The sequence below is a fragment of the Onthophagus taurus genome, chromosome 2 (assembly GCF_036711975.1).
Source record: "Onthophagus taurus isolate NC chromosome 2, IU_Otau_3.0, whole genome shotgun sequence".
In the NCBI taxonomy this organism is placed as follows: domain Eukaryota; kingdom Metazoa; phylum Arthropoda; class Insecta; order Coleoptera; family Scarabaeidae; genus Onthophagus; species Onthophagus taurus.
In genome coordinates this window covers 26,834,936-26,858,736 of record NC_091967.1, presented here as the reverse complement: position 1 = coordinate 26,858,736, position 23,801 = coordinate 26,834,936, and the positions used below count along the sequence as shown (strand labels likewise).

Genomic DNA, 23,801 nt, shown 5'->3' with positions numbered 1-23,801 from the left:
ATGTGGTGAAAAAATACCTAGATAAACAAGGGAGGCAGGCCAAGGTCTTTAAGAACAACAGTCCAGGTCCAGATTTCATTGATTCTTTTATCGCTAGAAACAACCTGTCCATCAGAATAGCGTCAAAAATCAAGCGGTCTAGGTTGTCAGTCAACCGCGACGACATTACAACATTTTTTAACAACGCTAACCTTGCCTTTTCTTCAGTGAAAAGTGTAAACCTATATAATTATGACGAGACGAATGTCACTGATGGTTATAGTGCCAAGAAACTTAATTTAATTTTTTAATTTTAATTTAATTTAAACCGAACTGAACTGTCTCGCCGAAGAAGAGAGAAATTAATTTTAATCCAAACCTAAAAACTGACTCAAAATGCGCTCCTCCTCAATATTTAAACCTTTACCCCCTGGACGCTCTTTCCTGTAAGAAAGTCCTTATTGGCCAACGCATGGTTCAACCAATTAGATAATTACAACATCAGCAATTAAACAAAAGAGAGGGAAGGAAAACAAAAGTGAAACGTTTTTCCCCCTGGACGCTCTTAACTCTAGGAATGATCTTATTGGCCAATGCATGGTTTAACCAATCAAACAATTACAACTATAACAATTAGACAAAAGAAAAGGAAGGGAAGGATGAGCCGAGTAACGATTCCCTCCTTTCAGAGAATGAATAAAAAATATCAATAATTAATTAACAAAATCTGAACAGATCTGCGAATCGCTACATGGTGGTATATAAAGCACAAAACATATATCACAATTGGACGAAAGGTGGATCAGCTGGTTCAAAATATGCCAGCAGCCCAAGTGGTTAGTTTGACAAGAGCCTTTTCGAAAAAGGTGTTTTGAAATCTTGTTACCACATGTTGAAGACACTCGCGACCCAGATGATAGAGTTGTATTGGTGGGAGACAATTTGGCAAGCCACTTCTCTCCAAAAGTGATCAAGGCATGCAAGAAGAATAACATCTATTTGACGCCATTTCCAGCAAATGCAAGCATTAGATGTTGCGGTATTCACACCTATGAAGGAAAAGTGGAGAAAAATACTGGATCAATGGAGAAAAAAGCAGGTACCCTGGTTGCATTCCAAAAGAACAATTCCCTGTATTGCTAAATAGACTCTGGACAGCAATCAGCGATATGGTAGAGCAAAACCTGAAATCAGGTTTTAGCGCAACTGGTTTGCATCCTCCTAATCGAAATGAGGTTTTGAAAAGGATTTTCGACGGTTTAAATGAGAGCGAAAGTAGCGACACACACGGAAGCAACGCAAAAAGATTCCAGCAGGTACAGATGCGTCCATTGCTGTAATTCCCACAAAAGCTGAGAAAGAAAATCAACCTTCTTCCTCAAGCACCCAAACAAAAAATCTTCGAAAAAGAAGGCCAGTTCGCAAGACATGCACAGTAAAAAAGATTGACTCATCTACTTGCGGTATCTGCCGCATAAAGTGGAAAGACGACAAGAAGAAAATGAATTGGATACAGTGCCTGAAATGCAAATACTGGGTTTGTTGTGCATATAACCGTGGAAGCACAAATTCATTTTACAACTGCTCTCGCTGCGAAGACTCGGAACACGAAGAAATCTTTGATGATAGCAATTAAGACAAAGATTTCTTTCGATCAGGATTTGAATTGTGCTATAGAACAGTGGTTTTTGGTTTTTAATATGTTCATTGTTGGTAAATACGTTAATTTTTGTTTTTTTTATTTCGATTTATATTAATTTAAGGTTAACTTTAGAAGATTTTTTTTAAACAATTGTAAGAAGAAATGAATACAGTTTTGTTAAAATTTATTTAACATTTTTTAATGTTTAATTCAATAAAAAATGTGTCTTTTACATAAAAATACATTCCTTAATGCTTCAGTTACATTTTCAGGGTTACATTTCTGGTCAAGTTACCATCTGACATGCATAGTAAGAGGTTGTCCCTAAAACGAAGTTAGTGTCCAAGAAGCCCCGACATCGGGGCTATTCGTACATCACTTTTTAATATATTTTTTGTTGTTTGTATAGGGTATTTTTAATGTTTTTTGATAGCTATGTAATCCTGAAGGTTAGGTTGGTATGATGAACAAGTTTCTGTTGCCCTAACTTTATTTCTTCACTTTTAATCTTGCAAAATTTGCAAAAAACGTGTCTAAGTAACGGTATAATTCTGGTTATGCAATTTGATTAAAACCTTAAATCTGTACGGTTTTCATTATTATAAATACAATCGACCTGGTTTACTAGTTAATACGTTACATCTTATACAACTTAGCTAACAAAGATACGATGCTGGCAGTATCTCTCACTGTTTTCCTTGGAAACTTCCTTCTTCTTTTTAGGCATACATTACGCGATGGTAAGCGGTCTCTGTCATCCACTATTTGACGTTTTCAGTTCATGTTTCCACGTTACAAAAGAAAAAGTAATTTATTCAATTTTGTAACGGTTTATTGCATACTATTTTTTTTCCTCCTTGGTGGCCAGCGATCTCTTGCACTATAAAATAGATGCATTGGTGGTCATTGTCGGAATAGTCGGCACCTTTTAATCCATTAAGTCGAAGTATTACCCCTATAAAGTCCGTTCAATTTGCACCGCACTCTGTAACTTTATGTTAAAATCGCCGGCAGCAATAACTTCCACTTTAATTTCGCCGTTTGTAAGCTACAACTGATTTAGCTTTCATTGCAATTCAGCCGGACATGCGATCGTATGTTATTTTATTTCGATGTATTTTCGTTTGTATCACTGGAAAGTTGCTGTTTTTTTTGTACTCTTATATAAAAAAATATTATTTTATCATTAACATTCAAATCTGGGTTGGTATTTGTTTTAAAAATGAATAGTTGTGTATAATTCGATGTATATTATAGTACATTTATTAGTACACAATAAACATAATTTCGTTTATTTTTAATTTCAAAAATAAACAAGATATGAGCATTTTTTGAAATCGCAAAAATTTAACTTTTTGGCTATAACTTAACCTTTCTGGTACGGAGTGTCCATTAATAAGAAAAATCGTAAAACATTTATTTAATAGTTATGAACAAAGATATTATAAACAACTAAAATTATAAACCAAAAAAGTCTTTTAAGTGAAACTAGAAAATTAAAATGTTTTAACGAACGTTTTGCTTCTCTTGACAAATGGTACAAATTATTCTTTTTAACACCAGACAATGAGTGGACCAAACATATTTTTTGCATTTGTGACAAGCATTTCTTGTCCTTTTATCAGCTTTTCTTGGACATATCGTACAATGTTTTGGATATATCGATGAAGATGGGACTGGAATCTGTTAGTTTTGAGCTCTCCCCACACGCCCTAAGATACGGATCGCCTTCACAATTCTTTTAAAGAAGTGCTTGTCCTGTAGCCTTTTAGTGGCATTAAGCTTTATGAGTTCTTGTCCAAGTTCTAATAAAAAAGTTCAAATTATATAAGCATTTACAGCTGCAATGTCCAAAATATTTTGAAATAATACATTGATCATCTTATCCATAGTATCTACTGCGCCTTTACACCTGTTGTAATGTTCTATAATGTCCGGCTTGAAATGATTATCCTCATTCCTCATTTTATTATCATGATACTTAATACAGAGTAGGTACTATCACTGATTTACCTTTCTTAGGTACGTAAGAAATCAATGTTATATTATTCGTGAAAGCAAAAACGGAGGATTTTTCTGGTTTATTTTTGGGTAACAGTACTGGCGGAATTTCTTTTTTGTTTTGTCTGAGTGTGCACCACAATGTAAGATTACGATTAGACAGTTCATTAGTCAATGGTATAGTACTTGTAAAGAAATTATCGGTAAGTAATACCATAACCTCGACTAAGGCATGATGCCAAGTCAAGTACAACACGTTTTCCTGCATTTCATTGCATATGTAGTTTCCACATCAACAAGGGCCCATATTTTTATGCCGTACTTAGCTGGTTTAGATCTCACATACATATACTCGAAACGGGCACCTGCCCCTAAATCCAACAAGTTGTTCGTCTACTGTAAGATGGGTATTTGGGTTGTAGCTATTTTTACAATTAGTCACAAATAACTCAAAAACTTCTCTAATTGCCGCAAGTTTGTCTGTATTTCGTCGTTCTATTTTAGTTGTAAAATCATCAAACCTCATAAATGAGATAAGATGCTAAATTCTTTCACGAGACATGGCGGCGGTAAATATTCCTCAAAAATACAAAGGATTCTTGCTCCACAGGAATCTCATTGGTTCTCTTTTTGCTTTTAGAGCCCACATTGTAATTAGAACACCTATTACAGCATAAACTTCAACTCTATCTGTTGAAATTCTTTTCGGGATTCTTAGTGTTATATTCCCGGTAAAATTGTTCAGCTTCTTGATTGGTCGATTTCACTATAATGTCGATCATTTCGTAACCCATAAACAACTTCAAACAATCTACAATGTTTTTGACGGTTTCCGATTTCGCATTCAGGCCTGGTTTGGTACGTAGTATGTCCCGAGTTGAACGACGACGTGGTTTTGGTGGAGTAGGACTCCATTTAGTCTCATCCTTAGCCGCGAACAGAACACCTTCTTCCTCGCCTTCGTTTTTGTCATCATCACTGCTTTCGTCGCAGATTCATACTAAGAAAAAACGCATTTGATTTACATCATAAATTTACAAAAATCACACGCGACTTCTAGAGACCTTACTGTTTCGCTTTGAACTACTAGATTATCTTCTACTTTAGAGATATCCGAAAAAACTTCATTTTCTTCATCAGATTCCTTCTCTGTCTCCATATTGCTTGTCTCCATTCTCTTGAGAGATCCAGTTTTATTATTTTCGGCATGCTTATCACTATAATTTTGTTCATACAAGCACGAACATGACCAAACCTGATTGCATTGCCTTGGCCGTCGTAATGAAGGCCGGTGACGTCATACAGAGTGTTTCATTTAAAATGACATATGCTTATATCTGGAAAACCAAAACTCGAATCGAAAAAAGTTTCAAGTAAACTTTTTTTGGTGAAAAAGGGGGAACAAGGTACACATGAGCAGATTTTTTTTTTCAGGGTTGCCTAAAGGCCCTTCTGACATCGTTTTTGACTTGAACAACTTGACAAACTAAGTATTTTTTGGTTAAAACATTTTTTTCTTAAATTCTGCGTTACGAAGATATCTACAAAAAGAAAAATAAAACAACATTTTTCAAAATGTAATTAAAAAAATTAATTAATAAAAAAACGATTTAATGAATCGTAAAATAGTACTAAAATTCTTCTTTATTTTTGAAATCACCTTAGAACATTGATTAAAATTTATTGGGATACAATTGTATCCCAAAGAATTGTTAATTCTTCTATTTCGTTCATAGATTTTATTTTCTGTGCGCCAATTTTTTGAATTGTTTCTTATGTTATTTGCTATTACACCAGCAATTACTTATTCTACAAAGTTTATTATTACGCCCAAAACAAATTAGTAAGTGTTATACGTGATGATGTGTCATGATGTGATTTGTGTAAAAATTTGTTCAACCAACCCTACCATACTACTCTGTTCAGTATACCGGGTGTTTCATTTAAAATGACATATGCTTATATCTCAAAAACAAAAACTCGAATCGAAAAAAGTTTCAAGTAAACATTTTTTTGGTGAGAAGGGACACACATTGTACACATGAACAAAATTCTTTTCGGGGTTGCCTAAAGGCCCTTCTGACGTCATTTTTATTTTTTCAAATGGCACATATACTTTTTTCTTTCAAAGTCTTAAACAACTTGACAAACTGATTACTTTTTGCTTAAAAAATTTTTCTTAAACTCTCCGTTGTGAAGATATTAACAAAAACAAAATAACATGTTTCAAAATGTAATTAAAAAAATTAATTAATAAGAAAACGATTTAATTTATTTAATCGTCTTAGAAAATTGATTAAAAATTTTTTTTTTAATTTTTATAAATCGAGTAAATCCTGTTCTAAACGTTATTTGGATATGCACTAACTTGCACGTGGGATAAAAATTTCAAGCGAAAAAATCATTGTGATCAAAGCAAAAATGGAGCACTTCTCTACTCCACAGAAAATTCAGATGGTGTTAGCTTGCGGTGAAAGTGGTGAAAATTTCGCTGAGGCCCATCGCATTTCTGTTCGAAAATTTTCTGGAGAAAGAGCGTCTTGTCCTAAAACTTTATATCGAATAGTTACAAAATTTCTGGAATGTGGTAACGAACACGTGCAAGAGCGGTTACGAATGAAAAGAATCAAATAGCTGTTTTAGCAGCTGTAGATGTTAATCCTCATGTTACCGTCAATTGTCAAAAGATTCAGGCATTTCGTTAACGAGTGTACATCGGATTTTGAAACTTAATAAGTTTCATCCGTATCATGTCTCTCTACACCATCAATTACATGGCGATGATTTCGAAAATCGTGTGCAATTTTGTACTTGGGCTATGGAAAAATTAAGATTGAATGAAAATTTTTTCTTCAATGTGCTATTTTTCGACGAATCCTCTTTCACCAATCACGGCCAAATAAATCATCATTACATGCACTACTGGTCACATGAAAATTCTCGTTGGCTAAGACAAGTTGATCATCAAAAACCTTGGTCAGTTAATGTCTGGTGCGGTATTGTTGACAATAAAATAATTGGGTTTTTTTTTATTGATGACAATTTCAATGGCAGAAAGTATCGGAATTTTTTGTTGAACGATTTACCGGTTTTGTTGGAAGACCTTACTTTGGACCGAAGACTTGCGCTATGGTATCAGCATGATGGATGTCCATCTCATTATGCTCTAGCCGCAAAAGAAGTTTTAGACGAAATGTTTCCTGAAAAATGGAATCACCCGACTTAACTTCTCCCGATTTCTTTCTTTGGGGTTACCTCAAAGAGAAAGTTTACAACCAGGTTCAAACAACACCAAACGATATGAAAAACCGTATCAGAGCAGCTTGCGAATCAATAACTGAAGAAATGCTTGGCAAAGTGCAAAGAACGTTTTCAATGAGAATTCAGAAATGTTTAGAAGTGAATGGTCATCATTTTGAGCATTTAATCGATGTATAAAGGTAACTTTATAAATTTTAATCAATGTTCTAAAGTGATTTCAAAAATAAAGAAGAATTTTAGTACTATTTTACGATTAATTAAATCGTTTTTTTATTAATTACATTTTTTTAATTACAATTTAAAAAATGTTGTTTTATTTTTCTTTTTGTAATTTTTACACAAATCACATCATGACACATCATCACGTATAGCACTTACTAATTTGTTTTGGGCGTAAGAATAAACTTTGTAGAATAAGTAATTGCTGATGCAATAGCAAATAACAAGAAACAATTAAAAAAATTGGCGCACAGAAAATAAAATCCCAGTCCGTACCAGAAATAAGGTGATTTTTTGTTGATTCTTCTAAAAAACTTTTAGTTCTCGAATGCATAAATGTAATTTCGCTATCTTGTATCAAAGATAACTATTAAGTTCATTAAGTTGAGTTTTTGATTATTACATTATATCATTAATTATTATGATGTATATTTATTTCACCTTCAGCTGGCACAATTGATTCCATTAGGATGTACATACATCCGATATTTGATAAGGTCACGAACATCACCTATGTGTACCCGGTTTCGATTTCACGGATGGATCTCGGTTCTCAATTGCAGATTGAGAATGTCCCTGACGTTCTCTTCATGTCATCTCAAACGACCAGGGTAGATACCACGTAATCACCAAGGATAAGAGGATGTCCTATCAAATTGTCGTTACACCCTCGATCCTCTTTGTCCTTTTTTCGATTACATGTAACCCTACGTTGTAATTGCGTCCGTTTTACCAAGAGTCGTTATGAATTGTTCAAAAATAAAATTAAAAAATACTCCAGTATTTTTTTTTTTTGGTAATAGTCTTAGGAAATTCTTAAACTAGTTTCGGCTAAACGCCATCATCAGAGACAAACTTTTTATTGATCTATTACAAGTCGTATTATTAAATTAAATTTTGTTTTGTTTTAGAAACTAAGCAAGAATTGGAAGACCTTATGGCCGATATCAAGAAAACTGCCAACAAAGTTCGTGCCAAGTTAAAACGTAAGTACTAATTACATTGTTAAAAAAAATAAACAAATTTAACTACTAATTTGAAATGTTATGCAAAACGTTTTATCACTTTTCCGTAACAAGTTCGAGAGAAAAAAAAATACACTCCATTCGTTTTAGCGAAAAACTTTTCGTGTTTTAGAATGCTTCTAGAATGTCTCTAGTACCAAAAGTTTTATACGACACAACTGGATGTTTCCGCGGTCCCGAAAAGTTTTAGTTTTAGATAGAAATTTACTTCTTGCGGATTTTAAAAGATTTCTTTTTTTAATTGCAACACCTTGTTTTAATTTAATTATCTTTTATTTATATATAGTGATAGAACAAAACATAGAACAGGAAGAACAAACAAACAAGTCGTCGGCGGACCTTCGGATAAAGAAAACGCAGCATTCCACGCTGTCTAGGAAGTTCGTAGAAGTAATGACGGAGTACAACCGAACACAAACGGATTACAGAGAACGGTGTAAAGCTAGAATACAACGGCAACTGGAGATCAGTGAGTTTTACTTTGAAACTTTTTATACTTGCGTAAAATCAAAGGAAGAAAACAATGCACTCTAAATACAATACCCTTAATAAATCTATTCAATGAAATTGTCTTTTTTATTTTCAACAGTAAAAAATAATTCTTTTTAGAATGTTGTGTAATTTTGTGATATATTTTTTAGCGGGTAGACAAACGACGAACGAAGAATTGGAAGAGATGTTGGAACAAGGAAATCCAGCGGTGTTTACGCAAGGTGTATGTGTTGAGATGATCGGGGTTTTCTTTTGCTCCAAGATCTGAGATCGAATTCCGTTTCTTATTTGCAGATCATAATGGAAACGCAACAGGCGAAGCAGACACTCGCCGACATTGAGGCAAGACACGCGGATATTATCAAATTAGAGAATTCTATTAGGGAACTGCACGATATGTTTATGGATATGGCAATGTTGGTGGAGAATCAGGTAATATTCTTCAACTTTTTATTAGTCTAAATATAAGATTTTTGGCAATTTTATTTCATAAGGGTTGAGTTATTAAGAATGAGTAATGTTTAAATCTTGTATATGTTATTATATATACAATTTATATTTTATCCCTACCACATCGTAATTATTCATCCCATTTAAGATATTTTCCTTTTTATATGTAAGTACTACCTTAATCTGCAGAAACTATAATTAGTTTAGTCTAAGTTTCGCTTCTTATATTCGGTGTTTGACTTTCCTTGGTTTTCTTGCTGTTAGTTTCGGTAATTTCGTACAAGAAAACTTTGCTCTGGAACATTTATCTTCAGCGCCATTATAGAATTGTAAGTTGTGCATTTGCAGTTTTTAAATGTTTCTCCTGCTTAAATTCACAAAACATAAAATAAATAAGCGGTATATAACAATTTCAACAAAAATAATGGAAATTTAATGAAATAAAGGAGAATAATAAAGATATTGAAGCTGAAAATGTCTAAAATATAATGACTTTCTGATCGAAAGAAGTGAAATGTTAAAGTTGAGATTACCGTTACGTAGAATATATGAACATATGAAAAAAAAAACATATGTATCCCATTTAAAATAACAATGTTGGTTGCCATAGTAACGAAACAAAAAACAATGTAAACAAGCAAATCGCCAATATATGCGCCACAATTAATAAAGAAACTTTTATTTGAAACATTTTTGTTTAAAACCACAAATGACGAAGTTATTGGTTATATTCCAGACATTTGACACACCCTGTATATTTATTGTTACATCCGATAAGAGTGACCATATTGATAAATCGTCATACAAAATGTAAAATCTATTATTAATATTGACAACATTTTGATTACAATTAATGTTTAATATATGTATTAGTAAAGCTATCGATTTCATTACTAGTTAAGTGGAAATTGGATATAATTAAACAAAATTAAATAAATTTTGGATGTTCATAAATCTATTATTATAACTTAACTTGCTTAAACTTAAATTATATGTTATGAGGAAAAATTAATTTAAGAATTTAGCTAGGTGTTTTTGAATATTTTATTTTAATTTATTCAAACCTATAAATAATGAATTTTATCGTGGATTTGTTAAAAAAATAAATTAAAGTATTTAGTGAAGTTAAAAAAATGTATAAAGGAGTTTTACTGCTTGATTCTAAGTTTGTATCAGAATAAATCCATAAATGTTGTATGAATAGTTTAATTTTCATAACAGCTTTCGTTAAAACTTGAACTTTGAAACGTTAATAAATGCATAATCATATCTAATCTTAAATATAAACTTATAATACATATAAAAAATCAAGAAAATCAAACAAAATCTTATTAAAAAATAAACATCACTTCAGGAACCCAAACGCTACGAAGATCATGAAGTTCAGAATGGCTCTGAAATAAATTAACTTGTTCATTCAAATGGTAAATAGAGTCCGGAATAGTACTCAGGTTAAGGTTCAAGCAAACACCACGAGTTCCTACTCTAAAATTATTACTTGGTTAAGTATAAGGAAACCAATTTCCACAGTTTTTAGAGTTTTAGTCAATAATCTGAAAGGAGAGTGGGTTACAAAGTTAAAAACGTAGTCTAATATACAGTGGTGGTCATATAATTAGGGACAGCATTTTTTATTTTAAAATGTTGAGTTTTTTTATTAAATTGCTTTATTCGATTTCTTGAACGAAAAAAAATTATGTTTATTATCTTATAATTCATGTAATTATTAAAAACAAAAACGAAAATAATACATAATTGGCAATTTTAAAAATAAAATAAATACATATTGGCTATTTTAATTTGAACAACTAATTAAGGACACTTTAAGTTTTTTTATAAATTAACAATTAATTAATTAACAACGTTTTAAATGTAAATTTTCATTAATATTTAATATTTAGTAGGATAACTAATATAATATTTAATATATTTTATTTTTGTTAAAAAAAAAGGATAAAAACGCGAATTACAAAAAATAGTATAAAAAACACGTTTCGCAAGACTTAAAGCACTCATTCATCAAAAAACTCGTGAAACTTGAATTCGTGCATTTCAAGCGTGTCTTACGAAACTAGTTTTTTAATATACTATTTTGTAATTCGCGACGGTAACGAAAGCTCTAACAGTACTCAAACGGGTGCTGTAATGAGACTCCTTACAGCATCCGATGCTGTAATGAGATTTTAGTAACATTTTATGGAACCAGTTCAAGTTGGTGACATTGGGTCATTAATTTTTCTAGTTGTCAATGTGACAATTTTTGTCTATGGATGTTTAAAACATGTTCTTAGCATCGAATACAAGGTCCACAATGATGAGGATATTGAACACTGAGCAATTTCTCTTATTTTGGGAGGTGTACATGAAAATTTTTTTTCAGGTGAATACATTTTGTGTTTTGACAGTTTCTAATTATCAATTCAAATTTCTATTTTCAAGTGTTACGGTGTTACCAACTGCTGCATACCTATTTCCCTACATTGTCAAAATTTATTTTATTTTTGTTAAAAAAATAGGATAAAAACGCGAATTACAAAAAATAGCATAAAAAACACGTTTCATAAGACTTAAAGCACTCACTCATTCATTAAAAAACTCGTGGCTTCGCCACTCGTTTTTCAACTTGAATTCGTGCATTTCAAACGTGTCTTACGAAACTCGTTTTTTAATATACTATTACCATCCGCTAGAATCTTTTTTAACAAAAACATCAAAATAAGAAAATAAAATCCATAAATACTTCAACAATTCTATTTAAATGAAAAACTAACATTTACTTCAACATTGGGTACGTTCAGCAGGTGTCAACAGTTGAATTAAATCAGTCAACTAGTTGTATGAGCTTTAATACAGCGGAACGAAATCGACTAAATAACCAATTGAGAATTAGCGGTTCTGCATACCCTAAAACTATGGCTAAAACTATGGCTAAAGAGATAGCGGATGATGCGTTTCTGCATTAACAATATTCATTTTTATACAGTTTTGTCAGTTTTCAAAATTAAAGGGGAGAAACAAAAAATGTTAATCCTAACCTAGAATTTCACAACCGCTGACAAACTAAGCGCAGATTACTTATGCTGAGATATTTACTAAACTACTGCGTAACAGCGCTTACTTAGCGCATCGTTCAGCCGCGACTGCTAATATAGTAACTCAACAGTTGACACCGGCTGAACGTGCCCATTGTCACAATTATTAACATAAATTTTGCGGTAGGTTCAAATTTCTGTTTTTTTTTGCTTCTTGAACTATTTCTTTTGAAACGACCACTTCTCCTTCGTCGCCAACAGAAAATACCTCTGTAATTTCCATTTTTGTAGATTTTTGCCATTAAATATTTCACTACAAAAACTGAACACGCACTAAATTAACAATGACTACCTTGTTTATGCCATTACTACGATAATAACAACAACTGGCTTATTCCACAATTTTATTCTGGATTTTTGTGTCGTTATATTATAAAATTCAAAACTTCGAGCGAACATAAAATGTTGTATGTACCACGAGCATAATTAGCGTTTGTGACCCTTAGCGTGTTATGTCATGCCGTGGACCACAAATGCCTTCATTACGCCCTTAATACATGAATAACTATTAGGCATCTCAGCTTTTTTTTTACCCATGCCTTGTAGATAATCAACAGTGTTGAAGATTTTGGAGAGTATATTGAGAGCAATGTCATAACTCGCTTGTCTTAATAATCTAAGCAAATCCCAAAAATAGAAACTTCAGACATTCTTTGGAAATCGTTCAAAATTTTCCGAAATCTACGTAATATATAAAAATTCTTTGCATTTTTTTTATTATTCTCTGAAACCCTTATAATGTCCCGAAAAATGCTTGAAAACATTCCAGATTTTTTTAGATTTACTCAGAGAATCCTTGAAAATCTAGAAACATGTGAATTCTTCAAAATTTTCAGATTCTTTGTCAAAATCGTTAAGAAATGTATGGAAATCTACTGGAAGTCTTTTAGATATTCTTAGTGACACTCTAGAGAGTCTTATAAATCGAGATCCAACGCCAATAATTTTTTAAAACTCTTTGGATACATAAAACACATGGAAATTTATCAGTAATATTCTAAACATTTTTGGAAGTATCCAAAAAATTATTGATAACGCATAAACTTGGGGATTTTCTCCTGACGACGAATAATGACCAAGAGGCAAAAAAATGTGTAGTAAAAGATTTTCTGTTTCATAGAAATCTGTGATATTTAGTTTCAAAACAAGAGCTGTTCTGTGTTAGAAATCACCTTATTCTAAATATTGCCAAATGCCATACTATTTCATTTACTAAAAAACGCGATTACATCAAATATAACTATTGTATTGGTACGGAAGGCCTGCGTCGAGTGACGCACACCGTCGATCTTGGTGTAACACTCGACCAGAAGCTGATATTTGACAGACACGTTGACGGAGTGGTAATAAAATGTTACAGAATGTTAGGCTTTATAAAACGATCTACCGAGCATTTCACAAACTCAAGTGCAATTATAAGCATGTATACTGCTTATATTGGCAGTGTCTTAAACTTTGGAAGCATTGTTTGGAATCTATAATATGCGATTTACATCGAACGGTTAGAAAAAGTTCAAAAATGTTTAATTAAATATCTTTGCTACAAAACCAGACGTGAATATGTGGATTATCCCGCAAGCTGTGAGATGTTCGGATTTCTGACTCTCCGTCAACGACGAGCATATAATGACGTATTGGACCATCTCTACCTATCCATCTTCCAGGAAACACATTATCTAGATGTCGCCGATTATATCGGATATCTAGGAAATTAAAAAATTTTTTCTACAATTTTTTTCATCTATGAGTCATTATTTGTCATGGGGAATAACTCACCAGGTTGATGCGTATAGGTTGAGAATCACCAACCCAGCCCAACCCAACCCTAGAAATAGATCTTTCAAAATGTGGAATTGAAAATGGTTGGAAACTTTTTTAAAAGTATAAAGATTTAAATTGATACTGAGCTTAAATTTTAAGTATCAGTTCTAAAAAACTCTTATATAAGTTAACTAGTTATTCAAGATAGCAGTATTATCGAAATGAAGATGATATCGCTTCTTAACGTGGTGCAAAGCACTCTTTTCTTCACGTATCAATCGCTTTTATGCTGATCAATACAGTTGGGTCAGTATTGGGAAGTAATTCCTATATAAGAATCATCATAATTGTTGCATTGGATTTTATAGATTATATTGAAACTTAGATAACATTGGCACAATGTAGTTAGTTCTTGAAAACAAACTGGAAAGTGGTAAATAATCAAAAAACATCAAGAACATCTTCAACCCTGTCAAAAAATAGCCGCACAGATGATTGAATTAAAGTTAAGTTGACGCCACCACTATTAATGCGATAAACAGCTCTTTGTTAATAGATGTTGTCTCTTCTAACAGCTCCCATTTAGTATAGAGGTATAGGAGACAATAAGGCTTGCAAATTTTTGGAAGACCGTAGAACTTAGGTGTCATACTCAAAATTGAATACGTAAACTGACGAACAAATAAATTAATTGATTTTTGTATGTACTTTGATTTATTCATACAAAAAGTAATCTGACCTTTATCAGCTCTTAACATGAGGGGTCGTTAAATGTTGCTATGATTTTGTTATCAAAAATTAATGACTACATTAGAGCAACGTGCACTTTTTTCATTTTGTTCACATTTCAACATCTATGAGCAATTTGGAAAATTGAAGCCGCATCAGGTACCAAAGCATAATTTGAACCCACACCAAAAATTTTTTATAATTTCAGGAACCTCAACATTACTTCTGTTAACAAACCAACCGTCATTTTTACCCATGCATCATTAATATTTGGATTCTTTATCGTTCACTTAATTGCACCATATTTGTTTAAATTGTCAATTTTTTGACATTTAAAGCTGTCAACGGCGTTATTTCGGTTTTTCGATTTTTTCATTATACAACCATATTTTGTTTTGATTTGATATGATCATCGCGTAGAAGGATTTATCTTCTATCAAAATATGCAAAAAAAGTATGCGTCTTATTTAAAATAACGTTAATGTTGGTTGTCATAGCAACGAAACAAAACACAATGTAAACAAGCAAATATCGCCAAAAGATGCGCCACAATTAATAAAGAATTTTTTATTTGAAACATTTTTCTTTAAAACCACAAATGGCGAAAATGTTGGCCATATTCCAGACATTTGACACACCCTGTATATCGTCATAACCTAGCATTTGAAAAATTAAAGAGCTTGTTTTTTATACCGAGCTTTAGGAATTAAACAAGAGCAACGTTGTTTTAATTTGTTCCAGTTCCTTTTTGAATGTAATTCAAAATCCATAAAACCAACATATCCTTTTTAAAAATAGCTTTTCTCTTTATTAATAACCATTTTTATTTATAAAAACTAAAAAAAAACACTTATTCTTAATAACTCAACCTGTGCAATAAATATTATGATTATATTATTGTATATTATATTATTTAAAAATTGCTTGTTATCTAAATCAATTGTACAAAATTGAAGTGAACTTTTAATTAACGATATGCAAAACGTTTTGCAATTACCATAAAATGCACTTTATGAAACATTATCACTATAAATTTAATTGAATTTTTGATTTAATTCGGGATAATTTGTTCTACACGAATAATTTTCCGGCTACATCGAGTTTATTATTGTTGTATGTTTACATTGTTAACAAGAACTTCTCTTTAGGTACACTAATTACTTTTCTTTTTAAAAATTTGTTAAGCTGTGCCCAGCAGAAAAAACCTTGAGGCTTTTGGTTTTCTTTTGCTATAAAAATAACGCACATTTTTTAAACATCGGCATATAACAAAAAAGTTGGTTATAATGACTAAAACAACTATAATAAATAAACAAAGTACTAACAGCATGTAAAATTTTTGCTTGGCTACATTTTGTATAATTCATACTATCTCGTTTTTTTCTTTTACTTCTTCCTCTCTGCTGGGAACGAAAAAAAATGTAGGGCGAAATGATTGATCGTATCGAGTACCATGTAGAACACGCAGTGGATTACGTGCAAACGGCCACCCAGGATACCAAAAAGGCCCTCAAGTACCAAAGCAAAGCTAGACGGGTGAGCAATTCCATAGTTTTTAGATGAGAGCTGTGTTTTCCGGCTTTTAATTGTACTTTTGTTTCTTCCCAATAATCACCTTTTTTACCACTCCCTAATATCTCCATCAACCGTAATTATTATTTTTTTAAAAATCTTCAAACTATATTTATTAATTTGTGTGGCTTCCTCGGTGTCGCATAATGCTGTCTTTTATATTATATTATAAATGTTTCCCCTTCCACATTTTTTTTCTAATTTATATTTAAATAATCGTATTTTGTATACTTGTATGGTGTGGTGTAACGGTCATAACTAACTCTACTATGTACTATTTTGAACGTAATTTAATCGGTGTTATGATTAATATTATTATTATTAATTACACTTAATAATTAACATTGGTGTTGAAAAATACTGTTTCGCTGTCAAATATGCTATGTGTGTTACTATTTATCTACTTGAAATCATTGCATCGTCCACATGAATAATCCTTTTGGCCACTTCACTATGATTTCCCAACATTCCCGTATTCCTCGATAAAAATTAGGGAGACCTTGTTGACAGCGTGGAGTTTCACGTGAGTCAAGCCACAGTACATGTTTCTCAAGGACGTGAAGAAATGGGATTGGCGCAAAAATATATGACCAAGGCGAGGAAGGTAATGTTCTAATAAAGTGAAAAAATCTTTATGTATAAAAAACCACTGCAATTTAGACCAGATTCATAATAATTACTCAAATTATACTAATTCTAAATTTATAATACTTAACTTTTTTATAAATTAATTCTTATAACATTACTTCATTTTTAAATTATGTTTAAAAATTACAAAACTTCACTAAACTAGTTCATCCTCCGTCTCATTGCCATCAACACCAGTGGGAGAGGTATCAAATCAGAATATAGTTCTTACCGAGATTGTTCGATCCTCGGACATTATCAGAAAACTTCTGTTCCATCTCTCGCGAGCGTTTTTGAACCGTCAGAAATTTGATAAATATCAGTCTGTTTTGGTATCAATCCAGGACTGCCCCTCGGGAAGCAGAGTCTTTAAGAAAAGACACTAGTGATTCTGCCAAGCGCGATGAAGTGGGGGTTAGCAACTATAATAATATAGTCCTCGACATTAGATAGCTCAGCGGATGTACTTGCCTTGATCTATAGATAGCCGTCACACTCTTTCTCTATGTACAAATGGACCGCGTTATGCATCACTTCACTAAGCGACAAAAGAATAATGTTGAGAAAAATGGGATTTTCATTTTCATCTGTCTAAAAATATAAGACTTCTCAGAATAGAGAGGCACAAACTATTGAAAATTATTTGGTGTCTGTCCATTTTTATTACAGAACACTATCACAAGTACAGAAGCCGCTTGGTCTAAATAAATCTAAAATAATCTAGAGTTTGATTTTTTACTTTTAAACTGGTTTTTATTTTATATAGAATTTAAGTCTAACCAGTTTCGGCCCTTGGCCACCTTCAGAGCCTCTACAAATAGATTAACATCGCTCATCTTATCCATTTTATAAACAAGTTTCTTAATATTTCTTTTTGTTTTGTTAAAAAAGATCACAGATCAAAGTCGAAATCAGATTATTAGTTACTAATTTACAAAATTAAAGTTTAAATAGTTGTAAAATGTAATTAAGGACGAAGAGTTACAAGTTTACAGGTTAAAATTTAAGAACGCTCTTTTTTAACAAATGAAACATTAAGAAACTTGGGAAAAATTCAAGAATCATCATGTGGCTTAAAAATCGACGACTTTTTTTAATCAATGTGAAATTACACAAAAAAAAACACGCTAAAAATAAAAAGAAAGTGCGGAAAAGTGAATAACACTAGATTAACTTCAATTATAAAACTTCTATTATATGATAACTAACTTCAGGTTTAAAATGTCAACCTCAATTTTGACATATTTGTAATCTTCATTAAAAATCCTTTAAAATGAGTACAAACACGACATATTTATCTTCAATATTAATGAAGTTATGGTCAAGTTCCGGTTAAGAATGTCAACGTCAAATTAGTCCAAACATGATATGTTTAATTCCAATGTTACTCGAGATATAAGCAACTTCCGGTTTAAAATATCAAATGTCAACTGTCTTAATATTTGTCACAAAACAAAAATATATAATAAAAAAAAATAAAAAATTAAGGTTGGTATTAATATTTAAAAATTAAATTGCTATCTTCATTCTTGCTAACTTAGGGTTTAATGTTTTCTATTCTAACTTTTTTGTTTTTTGAGATAAGTGCGTCATCTTTGGACTCATTTTAAAGGTTTTTTAATGAAGATCACAAATATGTCAAAATTGACGTTGACGTTTCAAACCGGAAGTGATTTTATTTCCATTCATATTAAAGTTAAATATGTCAAGTTTGGACTCATTTTAAAGGATTTTTTATGAAATTGACAAATATGTCAAAATTAAAAGTTGAAAGTTCGAACTTTTTGGTTTTTTGAGATAAATGCGTCAAGTTTGGACTCACTTTAAAGATTATTTTATGAAGATTACGAATATAATAATAAAATTAAAGTTTTCATTAACATCTGAAAGTTTTTTTACGACTAAACCCGAATGATTCTAGTTCTAGGTTTTGTGTTAGTTCTAGTGATAGTGCTAGTGTAAAACTAGAACTAACACTAGACCTAGAACTAGAATCATTTGGGTTTAGCCGTCTTGAGAGACTTGGGGCTAAATCCGAATGTTTCTAGTTCTAGGTCTAGTTTTAGTGCAATAAAAATATGCAACATAGCGATATCTTATGCTAACTAGCGCTACCTATCGCTGTCATTTGTAAAATGGATAAGATGAGAGATGTTAATCTATTTGTAGAGTCCCTGATGGCCAACTGCCGAAACTAGTTAGACTTAAACTCTATATAAAATAAAAGACATACACTTTTAATTTTATACTAACATCTAGAAAATAACACTGGCCCGAAATTGTAGGTTCCATATACTTTTTCTATTGTAGAATTTCTTGGTGTATCTAAGTGTCGTATCTAATTGTAAGTCGGTTCTTAGACGTATGATGCAAATCGGACTTGAAATCGTATAACGTGATTGGCGTTTAGCTTTATCCTTTAAAACAAACAGTATTTTATGTCTTTATATATTCTGAATTTTTTCTAAGATAAGTTACATCTTTACCTACCACACAGCATGAAAATCTATAAAAACGATAAAATGTCGCTTAGTCAAGTGATGTATAACGCGGTCCAAATGCAGAACAGATTGGCTAAACAAGAGGTTCATCGCTGTAGTTTGGGTGGTATCTATTTCTTGCCAATTCAACAATCCGTTGGTTACATGAAAGTTCACGAATAGCTGAAACCTTTTGGCTTTTCTTATGCCATGCCATACATGATATCCAGTCTAACAGCAGATAAAATCCAGATAAAATCGGTGTAGTCTATTATACGAAAACTGTGGGGAACTCTCTACAGGGTTGTATATATAGCATTCACTCTTAGACTGCAGATAATCCTTTGTACAATCTTTTAATATTTACTCCAGTTACAAAAACTATCTTAAGGAGTTACCAAGTGCCAAAGTGCAGTTAGATGTGTTTTTGTACTCGTCCAGTCTTCGAAGGCTCTTAATCTGAGGTCTTCAAACGCGACATAGTCATACAGTATGTATTTGGCTGTTTAATCGTTTTGTTCATAAGCATGACATTGAGGACTATCGACAAATTTTATCTAGTATTACAAAATTCTGAGTTACCTCCTATGATGGAGAGCACTGCATTTCGCCTAAAGTTGTTTGAGTTGATGGCAAAAATATACAACCTAATGCTATGATATCCAGTCTAACGGCAGTTACATAAAATCGGTGTAGTCTATTATACGAAAACTGTAGGGAACTCTCTACAGGGTTGTACATACGCAGTTTTCACTCTTTGACCCCAGATAATCCTTTGCACAATCTCCTAATATTTACTCCAGTTACATAAACCATCTTAAGAAGTTACCAAGGGCCAGAGTGCAGTTAGGTGTGTTTTTGTATTCGTCTAGTCTTCGAAGGCTCTTAATCTGAGGTCTTCAAACGCGACATAGTCATACAGTATGTATTTGGCTGTCTAATCGTTTTGTTCATAAGCATGACATAGAGGACTATCAACAAATTTTATCTAATGTTATGAAGAGCACTACATTTCGCCTAAAGTTGTTTGAGTTGATGGCAAAAATATACAACCTAATGCCATGATATCCAGTCTAACGGCAGTTACATAAAATCGGTGTAGCCTATTATACGAAAACTGTGGGGAACTCTCTACAGGGTATGCAGCATTCACGCTTTTACCCCAGATAATCATTTGTACAATCTTCTAATATTTACTCGAGTTACATAAACCATCTTAAGGAGTTACCAAGGGCCAGAGTGTGTTTTTGTACTCGTCTAGTCTTCGAAGGCTCTTAATCTGAGGTCTTCAAACGCGACATAGTCATACAGTATGTATTTGGCTGTCTAATCGTTTTGTTCATAAGCATGACATAAAATGCTATCAACAAGTTTTATCTAGTATTACATATTTTTGAGTTACCTCCTATGATGGAGGTTCTTTTAATATGTAAAATTAAGAAATTTTTGTTCATATTCCGTAATGTGGGTAAAAGATGCATATAACATAAATCTCACTGGATATTCTGGTCTAATTTACTCTAATTTATTCTCCCTGTCTAATATGTTACCTGGACTAGAACTTTACAAAAGAACACACAGTTTTTTATGTAATCATAGGGTCGCAACTCTTTATATAATCGATTTAAGATTAGTATAATATAAATATTACTTATGAATGTGGCTTTAAATTTCGATTAAAACATCCTATTGTCCCAATATCTCAAAAACCTCTTTAACCATTTTTGATCGAAGGATACTTTTCGTAACTCAGGTGAATTTCTAATTTTTATTAATTTAATTTTGAATTATTATTTGCTGGCTATTAAGAATGTTGTTATTACTGAGAAATGTGGAGCATTATCAAAATAGAATTAATTTTTTACAAACTCAAACAGTCAAAGAAAACTCTCACGTTTAAATGTTAATCCTTTCTTACAAAACAAATCTGTCGCTTGCAAGTCTATGTAAATCTGTTTATTTTTTAGTTTAGTTATAATTTGTAAAAGAAATTTCTGTTAAACGTCTATAAACGTTCACGTTAACTTTTCTTTAAAGTATTACACGTCTGTTTCCTATTTATTTTTTCTGTTTCCGTGTTTGTAGCCTCACTGTTTCCATAGCTAATTCTGTGATTATTAGATTAAGCAAACGTTTTTATTTATTTATTTTTTCTTTTTCAGAAAAAGATCCTGATAATAATCTGCTTGATAGTGGCTCTCATCATTTTAATTATTCTTTTAGCGACATTATTACCGAAGTAGGCATGACAATTATTTTAATATAAGTATAAAAGTTCTTATTAAAAAAATAATTAATCATGATTAATCAACACATATTATTTACGTTGCCATCTCAAATTTAATTGAAATTTGGAAGACAATTTCATTACAATTTGAGGTTTAATTTGTATTTAAACTGTGTTGATTTAATTTGGAGCGACCCAATAATATTCTATTGTTCCTAAAGCGGGATTATTTTTTTTAGAAAATTAATTAAAATGTAAATAAATGTATACTTATTAATTAATTTATTAATGCACAATTTATACTAAGTTCATTTGTAAAGTCTTTAATAAATTATAAAGTGAGAAGTTTTTGTTTGAAGGGATTTTTCTTTCTTGTGAGAGTTTCTAATTTGCACTATACTATACTACTTCTCTTTTTTATTTGATCTAAACTAAATCACACTTTCTTAATCAAATTGCAATCTATTTTAGGAATTATTAACAGAACAATCTTTAATTTGATATAATAAAACCGTAAGTATACAAAATGTAATGACCACTTGATGTATCTACATATATTTTTTGGGTGATGGTGCTCTATCTTTCTACAACAGCAATAACAAGTTTCTAATGGCTTGACATTTCTTTTCAGCTTAAGATAATTCATTTATTTCATTTTGAACTATATTTTTTTTTAAATCACATTTTTCAAATATAGAGTATTTAAACGTAGTGTTTGAAACGAAAATCTCAATAATAATATTAGGATTAACAATTAATTATAACGATTTATATATTTATATTTTGATAAATATAACTTGACCTATTTTAAAACAATTGGTTTTTAATGCAAAATATTTTAAAATCTAATTTAAAGAATTCTGTGGTTTTCAGCGGAAATCCGTGGAATGATATCAAATTATTTTGCTAATTCTCGTTGGCCGTATTTAAAATGTTGGCAAAATTAATTTCTACAGGCTTTCCCAAAAGTAACGGATAAATTCGGGAAAACCATTAAAAACAGTTTATGAAAAAATTGCTGAGACGGGTCTAAAAATTTAAATTTTGTGCAATAGTTTGATATACAGTGTCCGCCAAAAAGTCAGCAACACCCGTTTCATTTCTGTTCCATTGTATCTACGTTTCTGAAATTTAGTTTATATAGGAGGTTCATACCGATCTTTTGATCTAAAGTATTTTCAAAATAACGAAGTTGTGGTCTACTTCCGGGAAGTAGACCACAACTTCGTTATTTTAAATGAAATGCTATAGTTTTTATTGCACCTAGGTACCTAGCGTTTTTCGTTTTCGAGTTATTCTGATTTTAAATTTTTCTTGACAATTTTCACCATGCTTTTTAAAACTGCATATTTCAGCAAACATTCATTCAAAAAAGCTCTAAATTGGCACGATTACTCTTCAAATGCTGTCAAATAGATTGTCATTTACTGTATCACAGTATCTTATACAGGTGGTCAAAAAGTGAATTACCTTTTTTCCGCATTCAATGGCAACAAAGTCAAAAATTTTAAATGCTATGCCCCATATTTTATTAGCTCACCAGAAAGGGAGTTTGCCATTTATTAGGCCATGATATTTTGACAGTTTTTCGTTTAATTTATTTTTACAATTAACTTTGGTTGATAATTTTTTAGTTTACTATCTTTTATTTACCAAAAATAACAAAGAGAAGAACAAATAAATGAAAATAAATATTAAGTTTGGATATTAAATTTAATTCTCTCTCAAAAAAAATATAAGGCGTTCAATTTAAAATTTTCAGCTTTCTTGCCATTGAATATGGAAAAACGATAATTCAATTTTTGATCACCCTGTATAAGATACTCTGATACAACAAATGACAATCAATTTGATATCACCTTAAGAGTAATCATACCAAGTTAGAGCTTTCTTGAATGAATATTTTCCGAGATATGGAGTTTTAAAAACATGGTGTAATTTACCAAACAAAAACTTAAAAACAAAATAACTTATCAAAGTCAACATATTTTTTCGCATACAATTAAAAGGTGCATAAAAAATTATAGCATTCCATTTAAAATAACGAAGTTGAGGTCTACTTCCGGTGGACCGGAAGTGGCCACCATCTTGAAAATACTTTAGATCGAAAGAGCGATATGAGCCTCCCATATAAGCTAAATTTCAGGAACATTGATGCAATGGAACAGAAACAAAATGGGTGTTACTGACTTTTTGGCGAACACTGTAGATTTAAAATTTTTTTCGCCATTTTTAAATGAGTAA

General features: G+C 31.5%; 1 protein-coding gene across 7 annotated transcripts in view; it reads left to right on the top strand.

Annotated features, from left to right (window-relative positions):
* LOC111429230 (Syntaxin 1A) overlaps positions 1-23,801 on the top strand; it is a 134,904-nt gene that overhangs the window by 81,045 nt on the left and 30,058 nt on the right. For 2 of the 7 annotated variants that reach the window (XM_023065089.2, XM_023065091.2), the window contains exons 4-8: positions 8,014-8,088; positions 8,414-8,596; positions 8,769-8,842; positions 8,914-9,051; positions 16,077-16,187. In XM_023065089.2, coding sequence (XP_022920857.1) covers positions 8,014-8,088; positions 8,414-8,596; positions 8,769-8,842; positions 8,914-9,051; positions 16,077-16,187 — 581 coding nt within the window. The other 5 variants (XM_023065087.2, XM_023065088.2, XM_071194579.1 and 2 more) reach the window with 5 other exon arrangements.